At 54.8% G+C, this 16,757-nt stretch overlaps 2 protein-coding genes across 16 annotated transcripts in view; one reads left to right on the top strand and one right to left on the bottom strand.

The window, feature by feature from the left end:
• ZHX3 (zinc fingers and homeoboxes 3) overlaps positions 1-11,393 on the top strand; it is a 51,053-nt gene extending 39,660 nt beyond the window's left edge. For 11 of the 12 annotated variants that reach the window (XM_013192941.3, XM_066978543.1, XM_066978546.1 and 8 more), the window contains 2 exons: positions 1,453-4,378; positions 5,823-11,393. In XM_013192941.3, the coding sequence (XP_013048395.2) occupies positions 1,609-4,378; positions 5,823-5,833 (2,781 nt within the window). In that variant the 5' untranslated portion in view covers positions 1,453-1,608 and the 3' untranslated portion in view covers positions 5,834-11,393. Of the gene's footprint in view, positions 1-15; positions 1,027-1,452; positions 4,379-5,822 lie in introns of those variants that run through there. The other variant, XM_048046371.2, reaches the window with a different exon arrangement.
• A 233-nt stretch (positions 11,394-11,626) lies between these two features.
• Positions 11,627-16,757, bottom strand: part of PLCG1 (phospholipase C gamma 1) — a 41,244-nt gene continuing 36,113 nt past the window's right edge. For 2 of the 4 annotated variants that reach the window (XM_066978530.1, XM_066978531.1), the window contains exons 26-32: positions 16,476-16,700; positions 15,840-15,988; positions 14,032-14,146; positions 13,667-13,828; positions 13,462-13,550; positions 12,733-12,920; positions 11,627-12,235 (exon numbers count right to left, since the gene is read on the bottom strand). In XM_066978530.1, the coding sequence (XP_066834631.1) occupies positions 12,193-12,235; positions 12,733-12,920; positions 13,462-13,550; positions 13,667-13,828; positions 14,032-14,146; positions 15,840-15,988; positions 16,476-16,700 (971 nt within the window). In that variant the 3' untranslated portion in view covers positions 11,627-12,192. The remainder of the gene's footprint in view (positions 12,236-12,732; positions 12,921-13,461; positions 13,551-13,666; positions 13,829-14,031; positions 14,147-15,839; positions 15,989-16,475; positions 16,701-16,757) is intronic. The other 2 variants (XM_048046356.2, XM_066978532.1) reach the window with 1 other exon arrangement.

The following is a 16,757-nucleotide window of genomic DNA, read 5'->3' as shown; positions in this document are numbered from 1 at the left end:
TTTTTACGAGTGTTTTTATAAAGCTCCCTCTCTGTTATTGTAAATCCCAGGAAAATCTGGCACAGAGTCTTTGTAACGCGAATCAGCGCATCCATGTGCCTCCGAGTGACCTCGCAATCTGGAAAAATACAGTTTTATCCGAGCGTTTAGAAGAAGAAAAAAAAAAAAAAAACAGAGTTGCTGTAAGAAAGGTTGGTGAGGGGGTTAAGGCAGCGACGCTGCTCGGTCAGACGTGCTGCCTTCCCTGTTGTCAGGACCCGTCTTGGCAAGTGCCTCCTGGTGCCAGCGACAGCAGCCAGCTTCACTGCCCTCGGGTCGTGAGCTCAGGCATGGAGCATCCGCTGCGCAGATTGCACAACCGCAGCAGGCCAGCGGCACGGCGGTGGCTAAAGCTCTTTTGGGGGCCTTACCTTCTCGTGCAGTTCCAGCCAAAGACCCAGCAGATGCTGTTGAAACAATAAGAAAATGTGCGTGGAGTGGGGAGGGAATCTCAGAAATGATTTGCTGGCTTCCTGAGCGAGGATGGCTAAAATACGCGGCTCCAGCTGCAGCCTCGCTGCCGTCTGCAGCGCAGCTCCAGGACTTTGCACGCAGAAGCCTTTGGCACGGGCATGGTGCTTCGAGCTGGCAAGCAGCTTTCCGACAGGATGGTTGGAAAGTGCCGATTTTGAAGAAATCGCAATGTTCTGTGGGAGCATGTTGATTTTCATCCGGTTTTTCTGATGGGAAGCAGGCAGGGGCTGGGAGCCCGGCGGGCACCCGGGCGTGCAGGGAGCCAGGGCAGCGCTCTCCCCGCAGCAGCACCGGTGCCGGGGCTGGCAGGGCATGGCGAGGGGACGTCCCAGCCCGCGTCCTCCTCAAAGGGGAGTTTGGTACAGGCTGTAAAACAGGCATCGCACGGTTCCACTGCGTAGCTGGGAAAATCGCTCTTGGTTTTGCTGCTCGCTGCGTGGGAGCGTGTGAAGCCGAGCAGCGGATGGGAGCTGTGCACGCACGGCACCGCGAATACCTGGCATTCTTTCGCAAGTAAGAGATTTGGGGGGAAAAATAGCCCTGAGCTCTGCCTTGCGACGTCCAGCGCTGGTGTGGGTGGAACTGGCTGCTTCGTGGGTTCGGGGGTAAAAGGATTGAGCTGGAGGAGGGGAAGGGAGCTGGGGCTGCGAGCTGGAAGGGGAGAGCGGGCTCCAGGGAGCAGCTGGGGGGGAAGGAGTCGTGTGGTCAGCTTCTCCCCGCTGCCACGTCACAGCTGGTTTCTGGCTTTGTGTGTTTGCTTTCTAAACAGGTAATTCACAGACTGCGTGTATGAAAATGTGGTAAATCCAAGGTCAAGTTGAATTTTTCCAGCAAAAGACACTGAGAATGATTTGTTGAGTGAAACAGTTAAATAGCAGGATAGCTGTGCTTTGTCTCATGCCAAGGGAACTAACCCCTCCTCCCTCTCCTTGTCCTCAGGTTCAGTGGTAAATATGAACATTTGTCAACATTTGACAACAACTCCTTGGGACATCATGAATTTGCTGGAATCTACACCACAGAGCACTTGCAATAGCGCTTTTTAATTTAATTTAAATTAAAGAAAAAATAATCTCATCTGGATTAATCGTAGTGATGGCTAGCAAGAGAAAATCCACGACTCCCTGCATGATACCAGTAAAAACTCTGGTGCTTCAGGAGACTGAGCTGGAGGCTGCAGAAGACGATCGTGAAGGAACACAACAAGATGCTCCCGCAGAAGGGCCGGCAGCCAGCGATGCTGGTGCCAGCAACAGTGGAGCCTTGTCTAACGGGCACCGCGGCATCGCCGAGGGCGATACTTTTGTCTGCAAGTATTGTGACTTCGGATCTCAAGACGTTCACCATTTCTTTGCGCACCTGGACTCTGAGCACTTGGACTTCAGCAAAGACCCCGCGTTCGTGTGCGTTGCGTGCAACTTCCTGGCGAAGAGCCACGAAGGGCTCTCGCAGCACAACGTGGAGTCGCATGCTGGCGAGACGAGCTTCGTCTGGAGGCTGGCGAAGCAGGACAATCGGACGGCTGTGGAGCAAAGTCTTTGCGATGCCGCCAGCAGCCACGACCTTCCGGGAGAGGTCCCCGAGGAAGCAGTGGATGGTCAGTCTGAAATTATCATCACCAAAACCCCCATCATGAAGATAATGAAAGGCAAACCCGAGGCCAAAAAAATCCACACGCTGAAGGAGAATGTGTCCGGTCAGTTGGGCGGAGAGTCGGAGACAAAAGACGGAGAGCCTTCCTTCACGAACGGGCCTGTGCCGGTCAGCCAGCCCACCGCGAGTTCGACAAAATCATCTCATGTAGTGAACGGCTCCATCCTCGGAAACGTGCCCGTTCTGCCAGCGGGTGTTGCCCAACTTGTTTCACTGCAGCAGCAACCACCCTTGCACCAGCAGCTACCTACATCCAAGTCCCTTCCCAAGGTGATGATCCCCCTGAGCAGCATTCCCACATACAACGCAGCCATGGACTCCAACAGCTTCCTGAAAAACTCTTTCCACAAGTTCCCCTACCCCACAAAAGCTGAGCTCTGCTACCTGACCGTGGTGACCAAGTACCCAGAAGAGCAGCTGAAGATCTGGTTTACGGCCCAGCGGTTGAAGCAGGGCATCAGCTGGTCGCCGGAGGAGATAGAAGACGCCAGGAAGAAGATGTTTAACACGGTCATTCAGTCCGTGCCGCAGCCCACCATTACCGTGTTGAACACACCGCTGGTCGCGAACCCCGGCAGTGTCCCGCATCTCATCCAGGCCACTTTGCCGGGCCACGTGGTGGGGCAGCCGGAGGGCACAGGGGGGCTGCTGGTCACACAGCCCATAATGGCCAACGGCTTGAAAGGCACCAGCTCCTCCTTCACCCTGGCGGTGACGACAGTTCCCAAGCCCCAGCCGGCGGCGCAGCACAGCACGGTGAGCTCCAGCAATGCCTCGGCCGTGAAGGTGGTGAATGCGGCCCCGTCAGTGCTCACTGCCTGCCCCACCATATCCTCGCAAACCTTCCTGGACCCCAACGTCTACAAGAACAAGAAGTCCCACGAGCAGCTGTCTGCCTTGAAAGGCAGCTTCTGCAGGAATCAGTTCCCCGGCCAGGCTGAAGTCGAGCGGCTGACCAAGATAACCGGGCTGTCCACGAAGGAGATTCGCAAATGGTTTAGCGACAGGAGATACCATTACAGGAACGTCCGAGGCGGCAGAGCCATCTTTCCCGGAGACAGTGCTCTCGATTCTCTGCCCGAAATACCCTTCGACGTGCCGCCCAAGGGAGCGGAGCTGACGTCTACAGCTGCGGCCACGCCTGTCACCCATCACCCGACGCGGCGGCAGGCCTGGCACCAGACGCCCGACTTCACGCCCACCAAGTACAAGGAGCGCGCGCCCGAGCAGCTCAAGGCCCTGGAGAGCAGTTTTGCACAGAATCCTCTTCCTCCAGATGAAGAAGTGAATCGCTTGAGGAGCGAGACGAAGATGACACGGAGGGAGATCGATAGCTGGTTCTCGGAGAGGAGGAAGAAGAAGGTGGCGGAAGAGAACAAAAAAGCAGAGGAGGCAGTTCAGCAGGAGGAAGAGGAGGCTGAAAACGGCTGCGGGGAAGGAGAAGACTCCTCAGATGACCTGAGGGCCTTGAGCGAAAACGGCTCGCTTGATGCCTCTACCAACAACCCAAACTCGGCAGAGCGGAAAGTAAGCCCCATCAAAATCAACCTGAAGAACCTCCGGGTGACAGAGTCCAATGGCAAGAGCGAAGCGCCGGGCATCGCCGCGAGCGAGAAGGGGGACGGCGGCTCCAGCCGGCCGCCCACCCCTCCGAAAACCAAACTGAACTTCAAAAAAACCGCCCAGCAGCGGCACTTGCTTAAGCAAATGTTCGTGCAGACGCAGCGGCCGACGAACCAGGAGTACGACGCCATCGTGTCCCAGACGGGCTTGCCGCGGGCTGAGGTCATTCGCTGGTTTGGAGACAGTCGGTACGGCTACAAGAACGGGCAGCTGAAGTGGTATGAGAACTACCGGCGCGGCATCTTCCCCCCGGGCCTGGTGGAGGTGAGCCCGGCCGGCAGGGAGGTGCTGGAGGACTACTACAAGCAGCACAAGGCGCTGCAGGAGGACGACGTGCCGAGCCTCTGCGAGCGCGCCCAGCTCAGCGCCCAGCAGGTGAAGGTGTGGTTTGCGCTGAAGGCGGAGGAGGAGACCAGGGGCGCCTCCGAGGATGCCTTCTCCGGCACCAGCGAGCAAACGGGAAGCCAGAAGGGGCCGTACGACGCCTGCTCGGAGGTGTCGGAGAACAGCGAGCCCTGGGAGCCAGGCGGCCCCGAGGGTGGTGCTGAGCCCCCCGGCGCCCCCGTGCAGCCGCCCGCTGCGCAGCTCGGTAAGGGCCCCTGGGCAGTTCGTGCAAGGCCTCCGCGGGCAGGGTTGGGTGAGCATGAGGCACTGAGTGCTCTAGGTGGGGGTTTGGCGTCCAGGCTTGCTATTTGGGGTTTAAATCGAGGAAGCAGTGAGGAACCCCCCCAGGTTGCTTCAGGAAAGGGGGAGAAGAGGGTCTGGCAAGGTGCCACAAGCTCCCTTCTGAAGCCAAATCCTGGCTTTAGGAGCAAAACCAGTGGGAGTGCCCCATCCCTTCACCTGCCCTGGGGGAAGGTGGCCCTTGGGTTTATTTGTAAAAATATTTATTTGTAAATATTTGGGAAGGAAGGGGTCTGGCTGCTGTTTCCCAGTTCTGCCCCCAGCTTCTCCCATGTCTCCCCCTGGCCCCAGGCAGCACGGTTAGCCCGTGGGTGCTCTCGCTTCCTTGCCTGTGGGAACAAAAGCCTCCTCCCTTCCCTCTCCTGCTGCCCACTGCGAGTTGCTGCCGGCTCTCCAGACGTGAGCGTTGTCATTTTAGCAGGGCTTGGGCAGCGCAGATAGAGACCACAAGGAAGGAGGGGACACGGAGAGACGGAGTGGCATTTACAGCTGCTGGCCCTACCCCTCCTCCAGGGCTCGCTTTTGAAAGGCGTGCGTGGAGGAAAGGAGAGGTGGTTTCCAAGCCCTCTGTGGGCTCTTTGGAAAAGCAGCTGGGGGCTGTTTCCTCCCTGGCAGAGCTCCCACCAGATGGGGATGGCCGAGGGCTGCGCTCACCCTGTCCTGCTGCACAGCCCCTCGCCAGCCAGCATCACCTCCTCCCACCAGCATCACCTCCTCCCACCGGCTGCTGCAGCCCCGCTGCATGGCTTTGGGTCCTCCCACACACCTCTGCCAGGCCTTTTAAAAAAAATTGTAAAAAATTCATTGGTTCCCTTCCCCCTGTAATTCAGAGGAAATGAAGTGTGGGTTTGAATGGGACTTGCCTTTATTGCAGCTGAGAAATCTGGATGTGCATCACCGGGAAGCAGCTGTGGCCAGAGGAGTAGGCTGGGAAGGCAGTGCAGCAGAAGGTTTGGGGAAGGGTGGGGGTGGCTGTCCTTGCTAGCACCCTCCAGACGTGGCATTTTGCCACCAGAGTGAGGTTCTGTGACCCCACAAGGCTCGGAGGTGCTTGGCAAGGGCGTGCAGGGCGTGCAGCTCTGCAGGCTATGCTCCTCCTCTGTCCTGCTGCTGGCTAAGAGCCAGCCCTGCTCCCACAAGGATTTCAGCTTTCCTGCCCCATCCCAACACCGAGCTGCCTGGGGCTGGCTTTGCTCTGCAGCTGCCTCCATCAGGCCTCTGCTTTTGCTATCACGAGGTGCACGTGCACCCCCTGCTCCCCGCCCAGCACCTCTGCCTGCATTGCAGGCACCTGCGGCATGCTGGAGCATCTCTGACACCTGTGTTGTTGTGTGTTTTTTTTTTTCCAGAAACAGACTGAACTCAAACCACCTGCCCCAGAGGATCCGCTCTTACCCTTGAGAAGAAGTTTTTTGGTCTTTAAGACCATGGGCTGGCCTGATACAAACCTCAGGAGCAGGACACGGTGATAAAGCACTGCCATAAATGAGACCTTTGAGTGCAGCACACGAGAGAGAGTGCGTGCAAAAACTGGGCACCCAGTGCAGAGCTCTCTGGCCCAGCCTAGGAGACAGCTGAGAGCTGGCAGAGGTGGGGGCCGTGAGCTCAGCTCGCACCCAGGAAATAGGATGCTCTTGTTTGCTTTCCAGTGGACAGACTTTCAGATTTCATACTCATATACCGATGCCTACAGCTGCCTATACAAGCATAACGAAATCTCAGACATTGTGTAAACAAGGTCGTTGCTTAGATATGGACTATCATGGCACAATACATTTTTTTTTTTCATCTGCCCATTAAGGTGTTTGTTCTCTAAAGGCTGGCATGGCTGCCTCTATCCTCTCTGCCTTTTTTGGTCCTTGGGCCCTGGCAAGGAAGGGTTCTGCAGGGTGTGTGCGCACAGGTGTGTATGTGTGAGCGTGTGCGTTAGGAAAGGAAAAGGACCTGAGAAGAAAGCTGCCAGTCTTGCATTAAGTCAGGTGGGAGTTCAGTGAGGTGTTCATCCACACGGATGAGGTTAGATTTGGCATTGCATTACTCTCCAGTAAGTAGCAGGTCCAAGACCCCGAAAACCCAGGAGAGGCAGTTCGGTGTCATTTGCCCCTTGTTGGCCAAAATATTTTTCCTTTCGCTCTTGGAGACCGACTGCAGCAGGCTGTTAAATCTCCAAGTCTCCCTTTAATCACTGAGAACTAGCACATAATAATTTTTCCATCCTGACCTGGAATCCTTTTCATTGTTCGGAGAGAACAAGCTGTTCTTCAGAGAACAAATAGGGAGAATATGCAGAGTTGCTGCGAGTGGTTCAAGTTATTGTTGTCTCCAAGGGATCTGCGAGGCAGCAGCTCTTCTGCAGTCAGGAAGTTTCCCTCTGTCAGCCCTACGCAACTGATCCTCCAGCAGCAGCGCTGATAACTTCAAGTATTTGCTCCGGTATTTTTTTATTCTTATTTTTTGGTCCATCCACAGTAGTTTTGGCCTCGTGTGAAACAGCAAAACAATTTCCCAGTTCACTTTCCTGGTTCCCAGAACCTGTAGGTTTTTCATGTGCCCGCGTCGTCTCGGGTGGTTGCTGCATGATGCAACTTAAGGCTTTTTTTAATATTCCTTTCTAATAGAAAACAAGGTCTAGAAGAGCGCTCTTGAGCTACGAGTCTAGCCAAATGCTGTGTCAGACCATCCTGTCATAAACTAATCAAATCCCAGCTCAAAATTGGTTCCATGTCTTGCCTTCACTTTTGCTCTTGGAAGGCGATTCCAGAACTTCACTGCCTTTGAATGGTTAGAAACTTTCTTTAAATTTCTAGTTTGAATTAATTCGTGGCCAGTTCGTTCCTGGCTTGTTTTGGAGCCAACATTGTCCTTTAACTTAAATAGTTTTTGGTGTTTATCCGCTGATGTATTTATGGAGAGTAGTCATAGCTCCTTATTTTTGCCAAGCTAACTCAGCCAAGCTTTTTCTGTAGAAGGTTTTTATTTAGTGGGAGCTTTTTAATGTGGGAGACTTTATTGTTGGTGGTAAATGATATTTATTAGAAGGGTGGGTAGCAAGCCCCAAAGGATCGGATCCAGAGTTTTACAAAAAAATCTGTTTTAAAAACAAAAAGCTCTTTCAGAACCTCTTCCAAAGATGGTGTCTGATTTCTACCTTTAATTGCTTTTGCTTTTCCAATTCTTTCTTCGTCCCCTCTTTACGAGGCTGCCTTACTGACATGTTGGGAGAGGCTCCATCTGACAAGTGCTGCAGGGAGCGTTTCTCTCACCGACGGTACGTGCCTGCCCGGTAGGTGTCTGTGCTCAGACGCCTGCACTGTAACCCCCCTTAGCAGCCAGACGAACCCTCCCCAAAATGCCACGAGCTGACAGCGGGCTCCCTAAATTTCTCTCTTTAGCAGCACTGCTGCCAGCCGTGCCTTGGTTCGAGGCAGGGCCAGCAGCAGCGCCACCTCCGCCTCACCTGGGCCCGTCGCCCCGAGGATTCAGCCCTCGTGGGTGAAATCCTTCGTGCCCTCAAGCTCTACGGGCGATGGGGGAAGCAGGGTGGTGCTAGAGCCGAGGGTGCTGGGCCGGGGAGCCTTGTGGCCTGAGAGTGTGTGCGTGTGTGTTCACTGTTGCCTTCAGAGAACAAATACAGGTAGGTAATTTAGTCTCTATTGTCTATGTACATGCAGGTTTATTTAAGTACACATATATACAGTTCAGATATGCCATTGATTCTTTATCGCATTAAGATGTACATTAAAAATGTACACTTCTACTAACTACTTGCTATATAAATATGTTGGAAATGTAGTTTGCCCATTCAAGGTGATTTTCTGTGGGATTTTTGGTGTACGCTTTAAAGGCCTGTGGCCGATTGGAAGAGTGGTCCCCACTCCATCTACAGAAATGCTTAAGGACGATGGTGTGAACTGGTCCCTTTGAACCATTTTTCCATGCACTAGCTGAAATGTTTTGCACTTGGATTGTACTGGCCAGTTTTCCAGAAAAAAAAATGAAAAGAGAAGTCTTGTGAGCTGGAGGGAGAATTTCCCGGTGTACACAGAAAAAACAGCCTTGAGGGTTGGAAGCTGCTGAGGTTTTTGAGCTTTGTCTGCATGCATTCATACAAGCACAGCAGGAGTTTTCTTTCTTTTGGGTCAGAGGAATTTTAAAAAGTGGTTCCATGCAGGCTCCCCTCGTACGCAAAGGCCGAGCAGACGGGCTGGCAAGGCTCGTTGCGTGGGGAGGGTGAGATTTAGGGACAAAAATCAAAATCAAAAAGTAATCGTTTGCTTTCTAACTCCCACATTCCTCGTTATCTGCATTTTTAGTTGACTTGAAATCTCTATGAAAGTATAAGCTGAAGCGTTCAGGGTTTTAGCTCTGTGGTCTTCTGTTTCCCTATCACATCTCTTTTGAAGCTGAAGAGAAGCAGGTGTCATCTCCAAACAGACTCAGGTTTTGGTGCAGGACATTACAAATAATATGTTTGCATCTGAAACTGAAAGAAATAATTGAGAGGTGGCTCCACAGTCCCAGCAGCAGCTCTTCTGGTGGTAAGAGGAAGCATCACCACAATTGTACACTTAGAGTCAATTTTTATCATCATCTAATCAAAGATGACTATCTTGACTTGAAAGGAGGAGCGTAAGGTAGAGGTCATGTAGCCAGCCTCGGTAAGGAAGGGAATTAAGTTCTTCACCTCCATCAGCTGTGTGCGAGCTCAGGCTTGATAAGCACAGTAGTAAGCATCATTTTTAATCCACGTGAATCTTGTTACTTCTGTCTCTGAGGCTGCTTAGATTAAGGTCACAATCCAATTGCTTAATAACCTGAAACCCTGGTTTGTGCTGTGCCTGGCTCACTCACAGAAAGGGCTGCTGGTTCTCCCGATGCAAGGAACAGAGTTGCTTTATTCATCCGTATCAGCAGGCCAAGCTGTTTGATTTCTAGCCATAGCTCTGTGTTCTATTTGGGTAGCTAATTTTTCTGTTCCTTAAGTAGCATCCTGGAAATCATTACTTTTATTTTATTTTTTTAAGCAGAACACTAAACAAACCGTGATTTACAGGCTTCTATTTCCTGAGAGCCATTATTCCTGTTTGCCTGAGAGCAGAGCACTGCTGCACATCAGGCTCGCAGCCCTGGCAAGAGGAGTGGACACAAGTGCTTGCTTCAGCGCACGGCATGCGGCGGTCAACGTCAGCACACAGAGCTCCAGCTGCAGGTATTTAACGTGTCTGCTGTCCCCTCCCTGCCGGGGGCTTCTCTTGGGCACCAGCAAAATCAGGAGCTGCTGGCAGCTGTGATTTGAAACCCTGTAGTCAGACGCAGGGCTTGATGCAGAGCCTTCACCTGGCAGAGCAGCGCTCGCGAAGAAGCTGGAGCTGCGATGTGTCTGTTTGGATAATTTTTGCTAGGCTGGTTTTCCATTTAGGGTTTTGGCTATTTTTTTTTTTTTAATGCAAAGCAACAATTTCTGGTCACAGGGAGAAGTTTTGCACTCCTCCCTCCCCTTCTGTCCCTCTTGCAGAAACAGTTCAGAGGAGCCCTGATGAGATGATGGTTGGAACCTGGGGTCACTGGGAACCAGAAGAGAAAGATGATTTTCAGCACTTAGGCACAAATTGGCAAGTTAAGGTGATACTACACTTGTCAACTGGGCAGTATTTAAAAGGTTTTTAAACATCTCTCTCCTGTTTCCCAGATTAATTTTGGCTCCACTCTTTTCAATTCCCATCTGTGGCCTGATATGATTCGGCTCACTGCAGTAACCTCCATTTTAATTTCTCAGTTGATCACAACCAAGGGGGAAAGATCAGGCAATACTCAAAAGTGGGTGGGTGGGGGATTTGCAAGCTGTACCTTTTCTTGCAAGTGTAGTTTCTGCTGTATCTTTTACTGGCAGTGCTCCCTGCCAGGAATGCTGGATTGGCATCACAAAACTTCAAAGCAGAGCAAGTGAGCGCTGTTACCTAAGAAGGAGTGATTTTTATTTATATTTTTTCTTGTTGCCTGTTCCAGTAGAGTGCTCTGTTGGCTGCCCTTGGCCATATTTTGATGGCACTATTAAAGCCAGTTTTTCCCGTTACTGATGGAGGGTGGTTTTAGGAGGACTCTTGCTCACTGGTGCTAGTGAAGGTCAGGCTAGGAATCCATGGCATAGAAAACTTCTTGCTAAAAATTGCACTTTCTGTCTGCCCCATCTGGCTGGTGGTGTTATGGGTACGTGGCTGTGACTCCCCTTGCACATACTAACATTGCACTAAAAGAGAGACTTTGGGAACAGCGTGTTGATCACTTTGTTTCTCAGCAGACCACAAAGTCAGCCTAATGGGGTCTCTTTTTTTTTTTTTTTTTTAATTATTATTATTTAGAAATCATGCTGGTGCTGAATGACCTGGAATTTTTTTTTTTTTTTGCTTGGATTTATCCAAAAGAAAAATGTAATTGTAGCTGCAACGGGACCTTTCATAAGGGTGGCCGTGTAGCTGGGGCGCGGAGCAGCGGCTCTGCTGCGTGAAACCGTCTTGTACCGGGGCGGCGCGGGGGGTTCCCAGGGGTTCTTATCGTGTTTTTTAAGACCACAATTTTCGATGGTCACCTTGGCAACCGTGTGAGACAGGAAATAGTTTTTACTTTTGGTAAAGGTTTTAAAGAGGAGGAAAAAAAAAAAAAAGTGAAGCTGCCTGTGATTGTGGGCTGTGGCTATTACTAGGGCTAGGGTAGCTTGTACCTGCTATGGACTTTACCTGCTCTTATTCTGAGGGCACAAACTCCCTGTAGCAACAATGCCACTTCTGAGAAGTGAACGGCAAGTTTCCCTTCCTTTTGTATATGTGGATGTGAGGGTGGGCGAGGGGAAGCGCTTGCTTGTACAGTTTGTTGAAATGAAACCAGACATTTTTGGTTGTTCCTAAATAAAGAGCGTAAAATACAAGCAAGAGTCGACTGGTGATTGCAGGCCCGCTTGGGCTGTAAAGGTGACACAAAACAGATCAGTCCTTCCCCCAAAACCTCCCTGGGGAACATCCCCTGCTCCTGATCTCATCCCTTTGGGTGAACAGTGTTGAACCCGGGGCTCTTTTTCCCCATGGCCTTAACCTCAAGGTGAGGGCAGTGGCCGGTCCCACCACTGGGGCAAACCACCAGAAAACGGAGACAGCAGGCGTGTAATACTGACACGTTTATTGTCGTTTAAAGCTAGAGCGGCCTTGTAAACGTCGAGTTTCACTACTGGCCCCGTAGGCAGTGGCTATACGGGTCGGGCGGTGCAGGCCACCGGGCCGCAGCCCGCAGCACACGGCTTCCAGCCGCCCGAGCCACGCAGGCTCCCCGCGCACGCCGGCAGCGCCGAGACGGCAGAGGGTGGTGTGGTTTGTTTTTTTTTTTTTTTTTCCTTGTTTTCGTCTCGTTCCTTGCGATTATAGACAGTTTTGTCTCTCACCTCGGCGGCTGGCAGGCTGTGCACATCCATACACTTCATTAAGGGCTTCGTGGTGAAGGTTGGTGGGTGTTTGGGGTGGTTCGTTGGTTGTTGGTTTTTTTTTTTTCCCCGATTTTTTTTTTTTTTTTAGTTCTCCACTTGAACACACTTCAGCGGAGAAACTGGAAAAGCTGCCTGAAAGTAGGCCATAGCAGTGCCGTTTCCATAGAAACCAGTTCACAGCGTGCCGTGAGACTCACAGGCACGGGAGGTGCTCCCGGGCGGCCGAGCGGCGCTACAGCCGCTTGTCCCTACAGCCGGTTGTCCCCGTTGACCCTGGTCCGTCGCAGTACCCTGCAGGGGGCACAGACAGGGGGCACGGCGCTGGGAGGACGAGGGGTGCTGGCTTCCCCAGCTACCGCGGCCTGGTGCCTTTGGGGATGCTCTGGCCCAGGGGGCTGGTGCTGCATCCCCCCCACGTCTCGCTCCTTGCCTGTTTCAGCCCTGTCCCTCCCTCCCCAGCTCCCATCAGCTGGGATATTTTTTTCCAGCCGGGCTCTCAAGCCAATGCCGTTGCCACCTCCCTGCCTGAATTGCAAGGAGGGGGCCTGGCACATTGGCCATGGTGGGGAGAAGCTGTTAGGAAGCCCCTCTGAGGATGGAAGAGCTCACGGCTCCTACAACACCCCCCCACCTTGCATCCCACCCCCTCACCGTCCCAAAAGCAGTGACTCCCCCTCGCCTCACCCCACCTGTCCACCTGAATTCAGTGTTTCCATGAGGCTGCAGCTCAGGCCTAGGCTCCCACCAGGGAGCCCCAAAACGCTCAGGGTCTTCTCCAGCTGGCCTACCTTCGCTCCCGGCTCTCGAAGTGGTCAGCCAGCTGCTCCTGCGAGACTCGGAAGTCCTCGAACGGCTGCTGGTACCGCACCTCGAAGGAGCCCTCCCTGCCTCTGCTGGCCAGCAGCTGGCTGGCAGCATCCCCGGCTCGCTCCCGCAGGGCTGAGGCACTGAAGAGGTTGATTTCGCCGTTCTCCTGCTTGGATGGGAGCAGACAGAGCAGTGAAGGGCTGGGGGTGGCGCGGTGCCCTAGAGCAGGCTGTGCTGAGAGCTGACCCCCATGGGGGTCCGGGGCTGATGGGCTTAGGGTGTGCAGGGTGCGGCTGTGCTGGCCTTAATAGTGGTGGAGGAGTGGTGCTGGTTGGAAAAAACCCTCAAGGTCACCAAGTCCAACCCTCACCCTGACCCACCACTAGACCATGTCCCTTAGTGCCACGTCCACACATCTCTTAAATCCCTCCAAGGATGGGGACACCGCCGCCTTCCCAGGCAGCCCGTTCCAGTGCATAATTTTAAGTGAAGAAACGACAGAGCCATCTGTCTCCAAGAGCTCTGCCACCCTGTCACCCCCATGGCGCCGAGCTGCAATGTCCCCGGAGAGCGGATGGGAACTGGGACAGCCACAGCTGCCTCCTCCGGCACCAGTGATGGGATTTAGAGAAGAGAAATGAAGCCTGGGCCAGAATCTGCCCCAAACAACCCTGCTGAGGGGGGCCCTTGTGTGTGTGTGACCCAGTTACCTTGCTGGGGAAGATATCGATCTTGACAAGCAGGGAAGCCAGCTCCAGGTTCTCGCTGTAGTTGTTCTTCAGAGGTACAGCTCGGAAACCTACAGCGGCGACAGCCCCAGCGTTATTTGCAGCAAAGCCAACATCTCCCTTCTTGGGATGTGGGCAGCAAACCGCTGAGGACCAACACGACACACAGCTTCCCCGACCACGTTACCGGTCTTCAAGCCTTTGACCAGGAATGTCGCCTGGGCCAGGAAGTTCTCATCGCTGAACATGTCCTCCTCGTACACCACGAAGCGGAGGAAGGCGAACTCGGGGTTGCTGACCTGGAAGTGGAACTGCTTCGGGCTCCACAGGGGGTTCAGGCCGTTGTCCGCTGGGCAAAAAACACCACAGTCAAACAGCAGCCCTGGCAGGGGTGGCTGACCATCACCCCCCCCCCCCCCCCCCCCCCCCCCCCCCCCCCCCCCCCCCAGCCCTTCCTGCTACTGCAAAACCTCGCCTAACGATACAGCCAGGAGAGAGGCCAAGTTCTGGGGGAACCCAACCCATCCGTGTCACCTCGCCTGCCACGCTCACCCACGATCTCAGTTTTCTGCTTCGCGTTGTCGTACTCTGCGCCGGACACCTCCACCTCCACAAAAGGACAAACTATTCCCCTCCCGTTTTTGGGAAGGTGCCGGGCCCCCAGGACCTGGGGAAGAGAACAGGAGGGACTTTGTTACAGATGGGAAAAAAAAAAAAACAAAAAAACAAAAAAAAACTTGTTTGCATACTGAGACATTTTCTTTCCAGATAAACCACCCTGGCTGCACCTGGTGGTTAGAGGCGAGGTGCTATCTGGCCCAGGTGGAGAGAAACAGCTCCCAGACCTGGAGGCTGCGACGTGCTCCCGATCCCCAATTTGACGTGTAAACCATCAGCCAGGCAGCCAAGCTGCCACCGGTCCTGCCCGCAGCCTGCCCAGCGCAGCCCGTGCCCGCGGCACCGCTCCTCCAGCCTGCGCCGCCTCCTCCGAGCTGGGGCTCGTGGCCGCGGCTGGGGATTGGCGTCAGACACCCGCAGCTTTGTCAGAGCTTCTCGGCCTCGCTGCCTTGGCTTGAGGAGGACGTGGAGCTGCTGGCCTTGAGCACAGGCTGTGCTCGACTGAAAGGCCGCCCTGCTGCCTCGCAGGAGCAAGAGATCCCCGCTCCCTCTTGCCAGGGCCATATGTCACGCCGGCACGCTGCTGTCGCAGGGGAAGGACGCGCTGCCAGCGCTGGATCATGTGCCTGGAGCCGTGCTGGGCTTCAGGCGGCTTCTCCGCCTGTGGAAGCCGGCCTCGGAGGGGACACGGGGCAGTTTTGCCAGAGGACAAAAGGCTGAGCCCATCTCTTAAAGGAGACAGCAGCAGGCTGCAGCACGGTGACTCCTGACACCCGGAGGGTGCAGCTCCATCCCGAGGCGCAGGACGAGTTTGGGGAGCAGCACTTTGGGCAACAGGAGGTGTGGAGAAACGGGGCCAGGAATTTTTAGGGAGTTCGGGGCCGATGGTGCTGACGGGACACAGTGGGGTGTCCTCCCCTGCAGAGCAGTGGCTCTCTTAGGTGGGATCACTCCGGAACAGCAATGCCCTCGGAGGAGCAGGAGTTTGCTCATGCTGTCAGAAAGCCGTGAGCACTAAAGGCAGGATCCCCACTGCCTCGTCCCGAGGGCTGCTTGAGACAAAGGGACTTGCAAAGGAGGCTGCCGACCCAGATATATGAACAGTCAGCTCGGCTCCGAGGCCATGGGGGCTGTCTGTGCAGGGTAGCAGGACCGCTGTCGGTCCTGACATGGGAATGGTCTGGTTTGGCTCTGCCACCGCCTCCGCACCCCTCCAGGAGCTTTGCTGCGTGCCTGGAGAGCTGCCCCGTGCCCCTGCAGTGCGGCTCCGTGAGCCGAAACCAGAGCAGTTCAGCCCCAGCCCTGCAAGCTCAACATTTGCAGCCCAAGCCCTGCTGCCCCCAACCCTCTCCTCACCAGGAACGGGGCAGAAAACCCCACCCCGACCACAAGCAGCTTCCCGACAGGAGCTGAGAGCAAGGGGACACGGCCTTATTGAGCCCAGCGCTGTCCCTCTCTGCCCCTTGGCAGCCCAGGGGACAGGGCTCGGCTCTTGTGCCACCACCCTGCGGGCCGGGGCTGGTGGCAGGGCCAGGGCACCCACGGCGCGTGGTTGCCACCTGCTGGCTCTGAGAGCCCGGCCGTGGAGGCTGCCGGGGTGGATGGAGCATCCCGCAGGGCTCCCAGGATATGCCCTGGGTGCCCCCCCCCGAGCAGCACCCCCCGAGCAGCACCCCAGGCTCCCCGCGAGCCCTCTCCCACCCGCAGCGCGTGGCCAGGGCTGGGCGCAGGTGGGCACTGACCTCGATGGAGATGGAGAGCGGCTCGACGCCCCGCAGCGTGCTCTTGTCGAAGGGGTCGAAGATGTCGTCCCGCATGTTGGTGGGCTGCAGGACGTACCCGCACTGCCCGCTGGACATGAACAAGGCCTGGTTCATCTGCATGGGCTTGTCTGGGGAGCACAGGTAGGAGGTGGGTCCTAGGCCCCTTCCCCTTTTCCTGGGGTCTTTGTGCCTTGCAGGATGCCCTTTGAAAGGGAACCCAGCTCATCTTCCCCGAAACCCCAAAAGCCCTGCACACGCTTGGACCGTGCAGTGACCTTCTCACATGTGGTCTGCCCAGCTACCCCGTGCTCCTTGGCTCGTCCCCTTTTCCCCTTCCCTCTCCTTTCTGCTCTCTTGTGCTGCCTTCAGCACTTGCCAAACCAACCTGCAAGATGCCTTAACTCACAAAAGCAATGAAAACCCAGCAGGAAAAAATAAATAAAAATAAAAAAGAGTTTTCTGGTGCGTTCATCAGCTGACCTGGCTCCCAATAAGGGTGACACCCAGAGTGGGAACTGCAGAGCCCCTCCTATTGCCAGGATGAGGGAAGGGCGCTGGGTGCTGTTACTGGGGGCACGACAAGCCCACCCACCCTCCCCTGCCTGCTGCCCTCACCGGGGGTCTGGAAATTGAGGGCGACCAGCTGGCTGCCGCAGATCCACATGGGCAGGGGGTCGTAGTTGGAGGAGTCGAGGCGCTGGCCCTTGGGGTAGATACGGGAGAGCTGCAGGCGGTTGTACTGCAGGAACTTCTTGCCCTTGATCTTGTTGACGTACTTCTCTGCCTTGGTCTCGGGGAAGGAGGACATATCTCGGTAACAGGCCCTCTCTGTGCCGATCTCTGGGAGGAGGCAGAGCACAGAGTGAGCCAGGAATGTGATCGAGGCCAGGCGAGGAG

The sequence above is a fragment of the Anser cygnoides genome, chromosome 16, assembly GCF_040182565.1.
Source record: "Anser cygnoides isolate HZ-2024a breed goose chromosome 16, Taihu_goose_T2T_genome, whole genome shotgun sequence".
Classification (NCBI taxonomy): Eukaryota; Metazoa; Chordata; class Aves; order Anseriformes; family Anatidae; genus Anser; species Anser cygnoides.
This window is presented reverse-complemented; position numbering and strand designations above follow the sequence as displayed.